Here is an 18,158-nt window from a genome sequence, read left to right on the forward strand (position 1 = left end):
GATCCCCAGTTCTAATTCATTTCTAAAGCTCCAAAAGACCACAGATTTATTTTTATTTTACTACTGCCCAAAACTCATACATTTATTAAAGTGGGGGTAGATTTTACCTTTTTGAACAATGGATGAAAAATACTTTACATATGAAAAAGTTTCACATGGATATTTTCTGAATTTACTGACACAAAAAAGGGGGAGTTATAGGTAACATTTTAAAAGAAATATTCACTTCATTCACTAAAACCTCAAATTCCCCAAACTAATAGTGCCAAGGAAGAACCAAAGGAAATAGGTAGATCTTGAACCTTACCCAGAAGGCTAATGGAGGGCAGTTCTGTCAAACTACTGGAAGTATGAGGTCTACTGAGAATACTCTGCTCTAGCTCAAACCTAGTGACTTTTTAGCAGTGTTCCAACTGACCTAAATAAACCACAATATAAAGATATAGTAGCAGACCTTAAAATAGCTGAAGGAAAAGACTGAAAAATTTTATAGACCAAAATCAGCATATTGAAATATGGAAGAGCGAGTAAAGTATCTGCCACTGTATTAAATAGAAATATATTGTTCTTTCTATAATATTGCCATACCTGGAAACAGAGGTTGAACTAGATGACCTCACAAGGATTCTTTCTATCCTGAATTTCAGTATTGTACCATAAAAACATTAATTAGCCTGTATTAACATACTTTCCAAGTGACCTTCAATGACATTGCCAAGTATAATCAAATATGCTTTATTACATAGTGAGTAATCATAATGAAATGAATGTCAGGCCAAGGACAGGGAAAAAAAGTTTTTCAGTCAAGAAAATTTGAATCAGTGAAAGCAGAAAAATAACCACACCCAGAAATGAATTCTTGTGCCATGAAAAGTTAGGAGTTTCTTCTTCTCTATTAGTTAAATTATGTAAAATAGTGGAATGAAGAAGGAAGAAAGAAAGGAAGAAAGGAGGAAGGAAGGAAGGAAGGAAGGAAGGAAGGAAGGAAGGAAGGAAGGAAGGAAGGAAGGAAGGAAGGAAGGAAGGAAGGAAGGAAGGAAGGAAAGGAAGGAAGGAAGGAAGGAAGGAGAGGAAGGAAGAAGAGAAAGGAAGAAGAAAGAAAGAAAGAAAGAAAGAAAGAAAGAAAGAAAGAAAGAAGAAAGAAAGAAAGAAAGAAAGAAAGAAAGAAAGAAAGAAGAGAAAGAAAGAAAGAGAAGAAGAAGAAAGAAAGAAAGAAGAAAGAAAGAAAGAAAGAAAAAGAAAGAAAGGAAAGAAAGAAAGAAAGAAAGAAAGAAAGAAAGAAAGAAAGGAAGGAAGGAAGGAAGGAAGGAAGGAAGGAAGGAAGGAAGGAAGGAAGGAAGGAAGAAAGAAGGGAACAAAGGAAGGAAGGAAGGGAGGGAGGGAGGGAACGAAGGAAGGAAGGAAGGAAGGAAGGAAGGAAAGAAAGAAAGAAAGAAAGAAAGAAAGAAAGAAAGAAAGAAAGAAAGAAAGAAAGAAAGAAAGAAAGAAAGAAAGAAAGAAAGAAAGAAAGAAAGAAAGAAAGAAAGAAAGAAAAAGAAAGAAAGAAAGAAAAAAGAAAGAAAGAAAGAAAGAAAGAAAGAAAGAAAGAAAGAAAGAAAGAAAGAAAGAAAGAAAGAAAGAAAGAAAGAAAGAAAGAAAGAAAGAAAGAAAGAAAGAAAGAAAGAAAGAAAGAAAGAAAGAAAGAAAGAAAGGAAGAAAGAAAGAAAGAAAGAAAGAAAGAAAGAAAGAAAGAAAGGAAGGAAGGAAGGAAGGAAGGAAGGAAGGAAGGAAGGAAGGAAGGAAGAAAGAAAGAAAGAAAGAAAGAAAGAAAGAAAGAAAGAAAGAAAGAAAGAAAGAAAGAAAGAAAGAAAGAAAGAAAGAAAGAAAGAAAGAAAGAAAGGAAGGAAGGAAGGAAGGAAGGAAGGAAGGAAGGAAGGAAGGAAGGAAGGAAGGAGGGAAGGGAGGGAGGGAGGGAGAGAGAACAAAGGAAGGAAGGAAGGAAGGAAAGAAAGGAAGAAAGAAGGAAAGAGAAAGAAAGAAAGGAAGAAAGAAAGAAAGAAAGAGAAAGGAAGGAAGGAAGGAAGGAAGGAAGGAAGGAAGGAAGGAAGGAAGGAAGGAAGGAAGGAAGGAAGGAAGGAAGGAGGAAGGAAGGAAGGAAGGAAGGGAAGGGAAGGGAAGGAAGGAAGGAAGGAAGAAAGGAAGGAAAGAAGGAAAAAAGGAAGGATGGAAGGAAAGAAAAAAGGAAGGATGGAAAGAAAGAAAAAAGGAAGGATGGAAGGAAAGAAAAAAGGAAGGATGGAAGGAAGGAAGGAAACAGTCATTAATGCATTGGGTGAAATATAACTTTTGAATTGTAATTATAATATTTATTGAAAGCAAAACTGGTCAGATTTTGTTAATGTTAACCACTTTTACTATTTTGCTTTCTTTAGTTATTTCTTTATAGTTAAATATTTTTCCTTATTCAATGAAGGCACAAAAGGAAAAAAAAAAAAAAAAAAAGAAAAAGAAAACTGTGACCCAATTTTCACAATCCAGAATTATTATAAATCCTAGTTTTAGGAACTTTTTTTTGCATGGGAGGGAATATTTTAATATAATAAAATGATAAAATTTTTAAAACAGATTTTACTTTGTGTTCTTTTAGACATGAAATTGGTTATGAATATAGATGTCTTCTGCACAAATTGTGACAGATTGTTTTAAATAGATGACAGTTCAGGAATTTTTTTAAGGTTTCAATTCACAATTGAGTATTTATAGTGAGTATAAGATTTTATCCTTTTTGCTCACACTTTCATTGAGACATTCAGGGAAAATAAAGAAACACTTCACTTATCCAAGGCCATTTATCAAATATCCTTAAAATATGTACAGTAAATCTGAAAGTCATAAATAATATAAAATTACTTTTGACCAGAAAAAATATTTCCCAAAGTCCATGCATTAAAATGTCTGCAATTTGCTCACAATTATGAAATCCATGCTTTCACTGAAAATTCTTATTACTTTAGATCCTAAAACATATTAAAAGAAACAATTTCAACCTCTAAACCTAGACATGCTTTTCCTTTACTGCAATGCTCTGCCATCCTCAATGCTCTTACTATACCCTTTAAATTGTGAACTAGATTAATGTACAAAATCTTATACTAGTATTTTATAAAAATAGAATGACTTTATCATTTGCTTTGGAACCAAGAGTTTTTTTTTTTAAACCTAGTTCAGATTTTGCTTATTTTAATTCAAGTATAACCAGTCTTCTCATTCATGTGTTCCAATATGAAGAAATAACTATTTATGATAGAACATACACACAAGTGAGAGAAGAAAATTGATAAAAGCACTACTTAAATTTTAGGGGATCTCTGATTACAAGTTTTTCCTTGTGATGCATATTTAACTGAAGTTGTTTTTATGCCATTTTAATTTTCAGAAAGGTTACAAAAGTAGTACCTGATTGAGTGATCAGCTATGTAATATCTTTTCTATATTTGCTTATCTTACTGAATAATGTTTATGAATGACAGGAGTAAAGATTGTTTTAACAAATGGACACATGGAAATATGTAAATGATATCATGATACTCCATCATCAAGTATAAGTGGTGATAAGAAGTCTGGCATACTTCATGGTTTTCTTTCAGAAACCCTAGATGCCTTATGGAAGTTTGGACTTTCAGCCAAATGAATCATAGCATGTTTGATATTGAAACTTATGCCCATATTCTTGGTTTAGTTCAAAACAGTGCTATAAAGATGTCCTTTATTTGCGCCTTTCCAAAATAAATAATTTTAATGACATTTTTCTTTATAAGAAAGAATCAGAAGGAAAGTAGAAAATTTCTGCACTTATCTGGACAATTTGGAATTAAAAAAAAAACACAATAAATTTCTTTTGAAATATGTGATATGGATAAAAATGAAATTGGATTTGTTAGGAAGAATTCATTATTCAAATAATTGATCCTAATTATCCATTTCATTATACATATAGAAATATAAATGGAATATGATGGTTAACATCTGTTTAATGAATTCTGGTTGGCTTAATTTCCAGTTTAACTTTATTTTTCCTGTGGTTATCCTGGTTAAAATAAAAATATGGGGCATATTCCATTAAATTTGCCAGCATACATTAACCAAATTGGGTAAGAACTCTATAAATCTACTTAGATACCTGGATACCTGTGACATAAGGCATATAATGAGTATAATAATCAAATTTCTTCTCTTATCCATACACTGAAAGTATTTGTGTGAAAATGTCACATTTTACTCGAGGCAGGATATTGGGCTAAAAAAATTATTCAAAATCTAAGACTCTTATTGAAGTTCCCACGTTTTATAAGTCATATGTATGTTACTTATGCTATTTGGGATGGTGAGAGAGGTAAGGCAAAGGGAAGAAGCCTGAATAAGGCTTTTTCTATATTTAGAAGTCAGTACAAATTTCACTTATTTAGTGTTATAAAACAGAAACTGAAGCTTTTGTGGAAAAAATGGAGAATTCTGTGGTCAAATCAGCTAGCAAGGTTAAAGCACCATCGCTTTATGGGCTTGGTGATAGGAATGCTGTGAATCAAAGCTCTTTGCAAGAAAGGATTAACTTCTCCACATGGGACTGTGTCCTATGACCAAATGTAATATGAGACAGCTTTGCCAGTAGTCTGAACTTTAATCATAATTAAACCACTGCCACAGAGATATTCCTCCTTATTACTTAAATTACATTATCATTTAATTCCCTTGATATCATTTTACTAAAGTGCTGGTAGATTAGGGTTATTAATAGGGGGGGCATGTATTTACCTAAATAATTTTAAGGTAGCAGAAAGTATAAGTAGACAAAAATTATGTCTTCTGGAATTCTAGTCAATAATTTAATATTTCCTATGTGAATTTAGTGGTTTTCTTAACATGCAATTTTTTTTTACACCATGGAATTACAAATAAATCTTAACTTTTATGTCCAGAAATAACCTTCCTAACTCATAGTGATTATGAGTCTTTCATGAGAAATTCTATTTGTCTCCTATTTCTAAGTATTGATTGAAATTACTAAGCTATTTGATTTTTTTAACCTACTAACATTGAAGGATATAAATACAATATTTCTCTTTGGCTTTACACTACTAAAATACTTATAGACACAAATCTGCAAAATATTACAGACTTTTATCCAGAGCAGACTATAAACAGAAAATTCCCTTTATTTTTCTGGAGATGAATTAATCACATTTATAAGTTGCACCCATTGAGATGCAATTTTAATGAGTAAACCCATAAAACATACATTACTCCTGCTTTACACTAGGAGGCATGTTTTTCCAACATTTTGGACCACCTCACAGTTGAAAGCATGGCATATTAATTTCTTAAACTTGTTCCATTTCCAGATGGAAATTATTAATAATTTCTATAAAAAAACATTCAGCAAATTCTTTATGAACTGAACTTTATTTTAAACTAATGAAATATATGCCAAAATAAGCAAAAAAGTCACTGCTTTCCACTTATCTTTATTAGTTAAATAAAATAAAAACACATCTTACTATATTCCTTTTATCATAAAGTAATAAAATAATTTTTGTTTAAAATGACTTTTATAATAAATTAATTAAATGCACAGGCAGGTATTGGGTGGGGAGGTTTATCTAAAGAAGATACTAAGGTCTTTATAAACCATTTGTTTTTACTAGACTTTGATACAATGATATTTTGGAAGTTTGCACCTTATTACACTGAGTATTAAAAGTAAGATAAAATAATGCCAATGATAACTATTTGAAAACTTTGCTTTTAAAAGGGATACAGGTTTAAGTGTTTCCACTTATTTCTATTGATATTTCTCTTTTAATAAGTATTCTATCAGATACCTTTAAATATTATGCTAATCTGTTTAAATTCTAGTGTAAACCTAAGTTCCCCTTTCATCTTTCATGATATGTTGATGAAATAATCATATTTTACCTCCTTCAAGATCTCAAACTGAATAACTTAACTCCATGATACTCATGAATAATAGTATTAGCAATAATAATATGGTAGGTTATTCATGTAATATATACACTATGATAATACTGTTCATTTATCTTTGAGAATACAAAACTGAATGACACATGGACTTAATTCTCAAAGAATTTACAATCTAATAGAAAAGATGGTGGAAGGAAGTTTATACAAATAAATAAAGGATTCTAAAAAAGAACAAGTTCAATTTCTTTCAGCAAACAGTTATTAACTCCTACTTTATGAAAGACACAATGTTGTTCTTTCCTTTCTGTTAATTAATGGTCCATGTGGATTTACGGGAGTGGGAAAAGGACTCTTCAATGAAGTTTTTGGTCTATAACAGAACTCATTAAAGCACTTTTGCTAGAATAATGAAATAAATGTATTCAAGAAAAATAAATAAATCAAGTATCTCTTTATTTTTACATGTCATGTTTTGGATTTATTTTAGTTTCCAGAATATTGGATTGGATGTATTTGTGACTGCTTTCCACATAGATAGCTCCCTGGGTAGCTACAGATTCGGTAATCTAACCTCTACTATGATATGATCTCCCATGAGGGTCAGGACAATCCCAAGGGAAGAACGAACACAACAGGTACCAATATGAAACCTCTTGACAATCTTCTTTGAATGTACATAATTAGAGAAAGTACTGTCTTAAAATGACAAAGCAGTGTGTAAGAAAAACTATTTATTGCAATACTGTGCAAACAACAGTTTAACTCCTTAAGCATGTACAGTAATTATATTTTTCCCTATAAGTTACAACTGATGAAATAACTCAAGGGTATGAAGGGAGGAGTTCAAGTGAGACTCTAAATTAATATTGGACTTGTCGGATATCTGTAGAGTTTTTAATGTCCTTATTTTTCCTCTTGTGTCTACAAGATTTCCTCATTCTCCCCTTCCAAAGAGAAGAATTGTTAGCCAGCAAGAACTTTAATTTTTTTTCTTTCTTTTTCTTTTCTTGAGTGAGTTTATTACTGGCAGAAAATTTTTCCCTATCAATATTGCTTTTCATTTAATATGTAATTCTAGCTTACAAATCTCTCTCATGGATTAGGACCAATGAAGGGGCTAATATTTTACAATTTTACCACTACTGTTCTAAACAGAGGTTAATTAACATAGTCCATTCAGCCTCTACTTTTAACATAAAATAATTCAATTATTTTTTCTTTACTACCTTCAGCACTTAAATCCAATATAGCCAGTTGCAAAATAATCATACTTTGTTGAAAATACAATTATTAGGGGCAGGTAGGTGGTGCAGTGGATAGAGTACCAGCTCTGAAGTCAGGAGGACCTGAGTTTAAATCTAGCCTCAGACACTTAACACTTCCAGCTGTGTGACCCTGGGCAAGTCACTTAACCCCAATTTCCTCAGCAAAAATAAATAAATAAATAAATACAATCAATAATAATATAAATAATAAAAGAGAAATATCAACTATAGCAAATATTTCCTATATGTAAAATTATCATAAAAAAGTATTCATTTAATGAACACTTATTGAATATCTATATTTGACGTTCAACTATATTGCCTGAGGATGCAAAGAAAAAAAAAAAAAACACAGGTCCCTTATTTTCAAAGAGTTTACAATGATGTAGAGAATGAAATAAGCATGCATATGCATAATATAAATGAGAACATAAGAAGTCCATACAAGAGGCTAAGCAAAAGATCTGTAAAGAGCCAACAAGATGATTCATTATTTTGATTAGGGAGATTGAGAAAACTTCTTCAGGGAAGATGGCATTTAATCTAGATATTTTTGTAGAAGTGTTTCAAAAAGAAGAGTGCAGGAAGGGATACAGTTGACCCCAAGTATGAAAGATAACATAAAGAAAGGCAAGGACATAAAGAGCACAATCTGAATTCAACTTATCAGGAGCAGTCATCCAATTCAACTGAATATGGAAAATATGCATGTTAAGAATGATGATAAGAGAAAATCCAACAAGTGTTTATTAAATGCCAGTTTTGTGTAAGGCAGTTTCTATTCCTGCCCTCAAGGAGCTTACAGTCTCTATATCAATCAAATGTCTCTCTAAATGCAAGTGCTGGAGTAACGACTGGCTTTGGACATTTCTACCTGGATTTCCCAATGGTATCTCTAAGTCAATATGTCCAAAATGGAACTCATTGGCTTTCTCCCAAAACCTACAACTGGTCCTAACTTCTTTATTTATGTTAAAGTCATTCTTATAGCTTAGATTTATTACCTCAGAGTCATCCCAGACATTTCCTCCATCATTACCCCTCATACCAATCAACCAACCAATTATCAAGTTTTATCAAGTTTGTCTCTATAATATCACTCTTATCTTTCTTTTATAATAATAAAAAACTCCCTTCTTTTACCTATAAACCCTTTATAATCTGACTTTAATTTACCTTTCCAGACTTACTATTTTTCTCTTTCCCAAATTATTTACTTTAAACTACTTTTTTTGTTTATCTTTCACATATATCACTCCTCATATTTCTGTGATTTTATATATTCTTCCATTTGCCCCAAATGTACTTTCTTCTTACTTCTGCCTCATACAATCTCTAGCTTCCTACTAAGTTCTACCCAAATGCTACCGACTATATGAAATCTTTCTTGATTACCAAAACTTTGTGATTTTTGCCTTTTAATTACTTCGTAAATATATTGCATATTGTATATCTTGTAAGAGTTGAACATTTCATCCTTCAATCCTCCTACCATAGAATAAAAACAGTAGGACTATTTTAATTAAATATTTATATCTCAGCTACTGGAAATAATTATCTAAATTACTCATATTTTACTAGTGACTGCACATGAGATTTCACTGGTATAGGACACTCATAGATGAGAAAGTCTTCTCTAAAATAGTACAGAATTGCTTTACCTTTGTGGTATTTAATAATTGGTCAGGGTCACACAATCAGTAAATGTTAGAGATAGGGCTTGAACCTAGGTTGTGCTAACATCAAGACCAGTATTCAGTCCTATACTGCCTCACATTTTACACAGTATTCCTTTATTTCATGAAAGCCGATTTAATGAATATAAACTTCTATATCTAGATAAATTTTTCCATTAATTAACAAATAAATAAAATAGTGTTGATTTTTTAAGCTATCTAGAAGAGAAAAAATTTTGAATATGCATGTCTAATTCAATCTACTGTGATAATTCACATAGGAAATCAGTATTTTATGCCCTATTAATGAATGTTATAACTAGCATTCATCACAGGTTTACACGAACTTAGACGTTAATATTTTCAAAGGTACATATTCTTATTCTATAAATAAAAATCATTAATAAAACAGTTAAATCACCTTTGAGAACCCTAAACTCAAGCTTTGTCTTTCTTCAAAAGCCATTTAACGATATATTATTTCTTGACAGACCGAATAGCCAAAATCTTGTTCCATTCTTTTTTGTTAGTGGAAAATGTATCTTGCTTTTGGCATATTAAAGGAATATTAGGTATAATTTTACTAATGCATTTTTCATCACTAAAATCATTTTTAATTAGTTCAGATGACTTGTAAAATAGAGGACTAACTAACCATTAACAGCTAAAGAAATGTAACTATTTTCATTCTTAAAAGGAATATAACTCAAGGAACATGGATTTTTTGATTGCATAATTCACATCTAACATTATTAGTTAATACAATAATTACTCTCATGCCCATGTGCTCATAGAAATTCCTGATTAAATACAATTTACCTCAATATTCCACTGTACCAATCTTGAAATTTTTTGAGAATTATGGTTTTAGGGGAATGATAGCATGCAGAGAATTTGGATTAAATTTAAATGATTGCCCTAATGGAATTATGACTATTACAGTTTCAGAGAAAGCAGTTATTACATTTATATTTGAATCTATGTTTATTTTTCTCTCTACAAATATACATGGAGACAATTAAGGTAACAAATAAATCAAATAATTATATACTAGGCATGAAAAGTAAAAAATATTTAGCTCTCTAAATATCTGTGAGAATGATCATATGAACTTAAAATCTCCACTGAAGAATAAAGTAGCTGATTGGACAAAGAGGGTCATACCACCAATGCATTTATGGATGTGCTATCTGATGAGGAAAAACACAAAACTTTATACTTATAAAATGTTTTCTTTTCTTAATTATTCTCTACCAATTTCAAACAGACTTCAGATTTCACCAATTAACACCGAGACTTAAAAACCCCAGACTAACTAGGCTTAATTAGCATTTTACAAAATATACCTTAATAGTAAAATAGAATATTCAGTCTCAGGTTCTTCAGTCTTAATCATCCAGAACTCAAATTCTGGGAGAAAGCAATAGAAGAATACCACATTTTTTTTTAAAAGGCTAACTCACCAGAATTGGGGTCAGAATTGCCATCAGCTTCAGTCCTCTTGTCCGGGGAGGCTTGGTCGTAGAATTCGTCCTGTGGCTGAACCAGAGGAAGAGGGTGTGAGATCAGGGTTCCACTACCCACAGGCTCATGGTCTCCTAGACCACTGTCACTGCAGCTTTCTTGGGAACCATCAGGGAGGTGAAACGTAACACGGCGCTGAGACTACAAAGAAGAGCACAGGACATACTGATTAATGCTCTTCTTTATTCAACAACATTGCATAGATTCTGTTATCTTTTAAAAAAAGATTTAATTGAATCTTAAAGTTTTTATAATCTTGTTTTGGTTTTGAAACTGGAACAAAGCATACACATTTCCTTTGAAATAAAAATTATTTATTAACATTCATTTTTAATGTTAATTTTAAAAGAATAAAATTTTACCTGTTGTTATATATTATATAAGAAAGGTACTAGAAAAAATTTTCCAATGAACTTCATTTTAAAATCACGGAATGTTTGAATAGTTTAAGACTTTGTAAAATGTGATAAGAATAAAATGACAATGATGACAATAAATTAGTGATGATTACATTTTATTAAATAGAAATAGGAAAATGTATTGCACAAGACTGACGATTTTTAAGACAATATCAATTTTAATTTTCTTGAATCAATAACATAATGTGATTGCATTATACTCCTAAGTCATTATGATGTGGACATTTCTAACATGAAAATTTAAGGATAGACAATGGGCAGGATATAAACTCAAATCATCCTATATAATTATCAATCATTTCATTCTTAAATTAACTGGTATAGGTTTTAATCATTGTGGTATCATAGAAAGATACAATAGGAAGAACTTGGTTCATGCCCAGAGATTGACATAATGTCTGGGTGACCCTGGTGATTTCTTCATGCTCTAAGCAATTTCAATGAGAAATTTTATAATTTTTCCTATTTTTTATTTTATCTTGATTTCTCATAAAGTGTCTGGTTTTCATTTGCTCAATTCTAATGTTTAAGGAATTACTTTCCTCAGTGCTTTTGTTCCTCACTCTAAGTAATTCTCTAAGACAATAAGATAGGAAGAAAATGCCTACTTGCTTTGGTAGATGGACTTTCTTAACCTATGAGTTCCCAATACCAATGAAATAACAGGTAAAGTTCCTGTCGTTATCACAAAAATAATTAAAATATTTTATTGCTGGTTTAGGTGAATTTATTATTAAATCATCATACTATTGTACTTACTGGCCAAATATATTGCTAAAATAGTAATCTTATAGCTGTACTGCATGTTCTTAAGCCACACTTTCCTTCTATATTTATACCATGGTGCCACTGCCAGATATGATCACATAAGCAGTCAACTTTAGGTACAGTCTCTAAGGAAATATAGCTACAATTCTCTGCATAGCAGTCAAATGGGCTTTTCACATGGCCACCTTTTTGACAGAAATATGAACAATCCTTCCTAGCTTTAAAAAAATTGAAAATAAATCTACTTATACTTCATCTTCTTATTCTTAAATTTCTCTTGAAGATATTTTATATATTTTATTGGGTTTTGTTTTTATTTTCTAAAGAAAGATAAATAGTTATAACCAAGATTCTGAGGTTTCAAATATTTAGATTTCATAATTATTTTTCCACAAATTGAAATAGAAAACAGTCTTTCTCATGGGTCAATGGTTCAAATTCAGCTCAAAGTAGTAATGACTGAAAGCTGATACCATTTTGATTACTATTCAGTGACCTATGTGAAATAAGGTGATAATGTCATTTCATTTCCTAATGAATTGGTGTCCACATCACATAAATTACAATTATAAATAGCACTAATTGGGTACTGTTTCTATAAATTTACAAATAGAAATAAAACTAATTCTTCCAGGGAGTTTTCATTTGGATAAAAATAGAATTGGAAAGTTGATTTTGTCCAAAACCTTTTTTGTCCGAGAAAGCCTCTCTTGAGTCCTCATAACCTAATGCTCAAAATTAATTTACATAAAAATGTCTTTCTAAGGAACTATATACAAGAGTATATATCTAGTGATTGGAATGGTACTAGATCAAATATTCTAGAATATAGTGCTGGAGGAGCCTTTTTTTTTTTTTTTTTTTTTGCTTTAAACCCTGATCAGCAAGAAAAACAAGTGGTTTACAACCAGACTTCTATAAAGGATAAATGCCATGGACATAAACAATATTTGGAAAAATAACTTGTATGTACAAAGGAAGGTATGAAACTTTATGGTATACTTTCTCCTAAGCAAGGTTCAAATTTTAATTTTGATCCTTAATTTTGGTTAATCTATAATTTTAACTGATATTTATAGTATCTAAGGATATACTCTGGTTTTCCAAAAATGGACCAGAGGTTCAGTCTTATCAGGATATAAGTTACTTCCCAAATGTCAGACTGGAACCTTCCAAGTTTACCCTGAAACTCAATATATTCCTTGCTATGATCCAGCTTTGTGAGAACTCCAAACCACTATTTTTTTTCCTAATGGCCTATGCAACACAGAGAATAAAACAAAATCAATATTTTTCTCTTATTCTATCTTAAATCATTCCTGAGCTCAGAAGAGATATCTTTAAGGAGATATTAATTCTTTCTGGATTTTAAGACAATTCAGTTTCTAGCACTTTAAATTCATAGTTTGCAAGATAGCAATTTTTTAAAATTTGCTATTCATATATCAAAATGACAGTGAGTTTGATAAGTTCAAAAAGTCAACAGTATTTTGAATAATAGTTTAAATGTTATCATTTACTATCTCCTACACTAGTTTCTTTGGTCGTGGTCTAATTTCTTATATACTTGAATTTGTGTGCTTTTTCCTCCTATATAACTGAGTTTATGAAATACTAAAAATACTTAATATGCACCTTCTCACAGAGTTTAATTTCCCAGCATATAGGCAAAGAATAAAGTATGTTACTTTGAGCTCATTCAACATATAGAAACAAATCTGTGTGTCTGATATTTGGGGGGCAAAATATATTACATGACACAAAACATATTCAAATGCATTTCATTATGCTGCATCTCATAGAGCTACTGCAGGATTTTTGCATATTTTTAAGCAAGGATTTTAAAAAATTCAGAATAAGAAATAGATTCAAGATATGTTACATTGATAAAGTATGTAAAACTTCTATATGGTGGTTTGCTTTTTAATATTTTATAAATATGCTTTGTGACACAAGCACTACTGTCTTAATTGACAGTACTGAGTATCAGCCATCATCCTTAGTGATGAACATTAAATTTTACTTTATGGTCTTGGATTATTGAATAGTCACAAAGTTTTGACTATAACACATTTATTTTGCAAACTTCTGTGCTTCAAGGTATTAGGAAATATGAAAGAAGAGCTAAGAAAGAAAAACATATAAGCAGTCTAATTCATATTTTTCAGAGCATATCCTATCTGCCTCCAGGGCATAATTTTATCATTTACTTGGGGGAAAAAAAGGAGGGGGTGGTGGTCACCAACCAATTGGTTTAGCAATAAAAAAAAAAAAAAAAAAAAAAAAAAAAAGAAGTGATCTATAGAGGAGTTCTTGTGAAGAATGTCACATACTTTTTTAGACTATGCCCTAGGGGAATGAATTAAGGCAGATGATTAAGGCCAAGAAAAAAAAAGTTCAAGAAAGGAAAAAGAAAGGGGAAAAAAGTAATGTTATACAACACTCTGATACTTTGTAGAAGAACATCTCCTTGAACTAATTGTTATATTTCTAAAGTCAAATTATTTGTGTATGCCCAGCATCTAGCACAGTCCCTGGCACTTATTTGGTACTTAATAAATGTTTGTTAATTGTTACAGATAAAATTTAAATGTAAAATGTATATGAGTTCAAAAAGCAAGGAGTGAATTTTAATCTATAATTATTATAATAGCAGTCAATACAACCAGGATACTGTCAAAAGTATTTCAGTAGATTAAACAGAAGATAAGATTAAATTGAAATTGAAAAGTCATAAAAAAGGTCTGGAACAGGATTTAGGAGCTAGAGATTTGAAAAGTACTCCTTGAGGTGTGGGGACCAAAGTGAATTAGCTCCTAAGGACTTTTCACTTTAATATTCATATATTAGTCTTTTGGGTAAGTCAACATTTGTACAATTTAATGAAATGTTACTTTCTGTCCTCCAAATTCTTTCTATGTCATAACAGAAAAAGAAAATCCAGAAAGATCATCTTATTCTATAGAGGGTATTCAACAGATGCTAAATTTAAGTAATTTCTCTGTTCTACATTTAGCCATGCATGGATTACTGGAGACTAACACAAAAGGAAACTGGATGTATTGGAAGACTCTTCTAAAAGGAAACTGGATATAATGGAGGACAATCCCAAAAGAAAATTGGATATCTGCAAATAGGCAACCTATAATGCTTGTCTTCTTTAGGGGAGAGAGAAAGAAACACCATTGACCTACTGGCCCAGGAAATTTTGCCTTATTGCCTAGTACTATGGAAATATGCCCAGACTGTTATGTGGAGGTAGTCCAACCCTGCCTGGCTAAGTTAGGATGCTGAAAGTTCTTACGTATATCCTTCAAGTTTTCCAAGACCCAGGAAGTTATCTTTTTGTATTTGTTTTAATAAATCTGCTTCCTCTCTATTTCATTTTCCCCACAGGGGAAAAAATGACATAGATTCTGACTTTTAAAAAAGGCTTAAAATATCCTATTTATCTAACCTGTTAACATACCGGGTTCTAGGTGTTTGAATGCCCTATAAACACACACACACACACACACACACACACACACACACACACACACACACACATGGTTTCATAAAACAAAAACAATTTCTGATTCCAGTGGTCATTAAAAACAATTTTTTTTAAAAGCAACATCTTCAAGTGAATATTGAATCTACTGTTATATATGTAGGGAAGCTGTTTATCCATGGAGTGACATAGATGGACATCCAGTCAGCAAACCTATATATGGCTATACTTTTCTGATTTTTCACATAATTACTAGTATACCCTTTGTATTCCAGATAAATAGTACTACTTAATGCTATTATATGAGCATATAATATTAAATGTATATCTTAAGCATGCATATATATTAAATATACATAGCAAATATGTATATATGTATTTCTTAATAGTACAATACTATTTTCTGTCTAAAATAAGCTATATTATTTTCTTATTAAACACAATATTCTAACATTTTTTTCTTACTTTGAAAAGAAAAGTAATAATTTTAAGTTAATGGGAAATGCATGAAAATACAACTGAATATAATTACACTTTAAATGTTGCCATGTTTAAGCTGAGTGTAAACTAATAATAAAAATGAATTTTTTCATATTTTACATTTGAAAAAATACAACTAAAGCTAGGAAACCATTTCCAAACTTGTGGTTCAGCGAATTACTGACTTTAGGGTGGGGGGGATTATGACCCACAAAGAATATGTAATATAGGATGCTTATACAGAATAAAACAGTATTGATGTTTCTTACTGATAATACATGAAAGTAGAACTATTTTTTGAAAAAGGCAATCATTCAGTTATTGTTAGTCTTGACATTAATATTCTTATGATGAAATGAATTCTGCTGATCTCTAAAATTCACAGACGCTCAGAAACTACAGGGCAGTTAGAGATCATTTAGTATATAGTAGTACTATTTATCTGGAATACAAAGTGTATAGTAGTATTCGATGTAAAAAATCAGAAAAGTATTGCCATATGTAGATCTGCTGAATGACTATCTATCTCTATCCCATGGCAAACAACTTTCCTGACATATATAACATCCACTAATTTTATACATAAGGAAAATTATTTATTCAAGAGTATTATTCTGGGGGAGGACAAGGGAGATAGAGTAGGATGATGGGAAAAACACTTGCTGTGCAATCTGGGTAAAAAGTCTGATGCTGATGTTTCCTACCTGACTAAGCTTAATCAAGTCACTTAACCTTTCTGATTTTTCTCATCTGTAAAATGAGAAGTTTGAATTAAATGACTTCCTCTATCTCTATCGTCTCCGGAATCCATGCATCTTTCTTGACTCATATTCTAGTAATTAAACAATTGCACATGTACATATAGATTATTTTTTCCCAGCAATTTTCCATGAGTTTTTCCAGAAGATTTGGGCCTATATCTTTGCTTTCACATAATACCCTTCAATCTTACAACTAAACATGATTAAGGAAGGTCAGTACTTGAGTGGAAGACTAGTTCAACAAAAGCCACTAAAAGTGGGTTTTTATAAAATTATAAGTTATTTAGCTGAGTTATAGGGGGGAAATTTTTCAATCTTCACATGGCATTTGGCATATACTGCTTATTCCATGGACTAAAAAATTATACGGACTAGAGTATAAACGAGATAGAATCAGTTTACTTGGACTTTTATTCTGGTTCTAACATTTATAACATATATAATATAATATATTATATATATAATATTATATATATAATATAATATATACATATATATTATATTATATATAATATAATATATATATATTCTGGTTATAACATATGCAACCCAAGTTACTTATTTAATCCTGGGAGGATAATATAATATTTTTACTACCAACCTCATAGGTTTATTGTTAGCTATTGTTTGTCCTTGGTTCTCAAAAAAGACCATGACATCAGGGGGGTGATGCCATGATATGCAAGTGAATTGGATTTAAGTGATGGAGAGCTATCCAAGGTCACCTGCTTCACTTTCCCCTTCAGAGCCATCTGGTTCCAGTGGCCAGATATAAATCAGGAAGACTGGAGATGGCCCTGGATGCAATGGGAGACTTTGGTCTTTTTAATTTAGGGTCTTCAACAGGTCTCAGTTTGACTGAGGTTGGAAAGAAATTTATACTACCAGCTTCATAGATTTATTGTTAGCACCATACTTTGTAAACCTTAAAAGGGTGGGAGGGAAATAGGGGAAGGGAAGAAGCATTTATTTCTTATCTACTCTAGGGTAGTCACTGTTCTAAGCACTTTACTAATATCTCCTCATTTGAACCTCACAATAATCTTGAGAGATAGGTGTTATTATTCCCCATTTTGCAATTGAGGAAACTAAAGGAAAGAGGGGATATGTGAATTGCAAAGCTAGTAAGAATATAGCCTTTAACATTTTGGTATTCTGACTCCAAAGCCAGCACTCCCTACATGCCAAAAAAATTTTTTTTAAAGTATTACATGTAGGTTGTTCTAATTCCAAATTTATTCTTAATTTAATTGGAGATTTACTGAATGACTCTCAAGAAATCTATTAAGGTAACCTTGTGAACATTTCCATACTTGTAAAACATAACTACTTCATTCAACACATACTTATTTGAAGGGAATATAGATTTAGATAATCACAAGGTCTAGATTTGAAAGAAATCACTTTATGTAAACCCTTAATTTTATAGCTAGAAACAGTAAGCAATTTTCTCATGAGCAAACAGGATTTATCAGAGCAGGAATCTGAATCTAAATTTACTCCATAGTTAGTTCTCTTCTCAGAAGTCATCTCCCTAACAAAGAGAAGGTGGCTACTCAAGAAACTGATTCATTTGGAATGAATGAGTAGGATGAAAAGAGATAGAACTGAATAGGTAAGTTGGTATCTAATCATGCAGTGGTCTTTAATGTCAAGAGGAAATTTTTTAATTTGACTCATCAGAATTTTCAAGTGAAGTAGAAATTGTTCTGGCAGTGGGATGATGAATTGGAGAAGGAAAGGAGTGAATCAGGGAAAATACAGACTACTGTGATAGTCCAGATAGTTAGAATTGAGGTATTTTTGTTGTGGCT

General features: G+C 31.1%; 1 protein-coding gene across 6 annotated transcripts in view; it reads right to left on the reverse strand.

Annotated features, from left to right (window-relative positions):
* The window catches only part of PCDH9 (protocadherin 9), a 1,054,104-nt gene that overhangs the window by 298,701 nt on the left and 737,245 nt on the right, over nucleotides 1–18,158 (reverse strand). For 5 of the 6 annotated variants that reach the window (XM_074299223.1, XM_074299222.1, XM_074299220.1 and 2 more), the window contains one exon: nucleotides 10,363–10,564. In XM_074299223.1, the coding sequence (XP_074155324.1) occupies nucleotides 10,363–10,564 (202 nt within the window). The remainder of the gene's footprint in view (nucleotides 1–10,362; nucleotides 10,565–18,158) is intronic. The other variant, XM_074299224.1, reaches the window with a different exon arrangement.

The sequence above is a fragment of the Sminthopsis crassicaudata genome, chromosome 3 (genome assembly GCF_048593235.1).
Source record: "Sminthopsis crassicaudata isolate SCR6 chromosome 3, ASM4859323v1, whole genome shotgun sequence".
In the NCBI taxonomy this organism is placed as follows: Eukaryota; Metazoa; Chordata; class Mammalia; order Dasyuromorphia; family Dasyuridae; genus Sminthopsis; species Sminthopsis crassicaudata.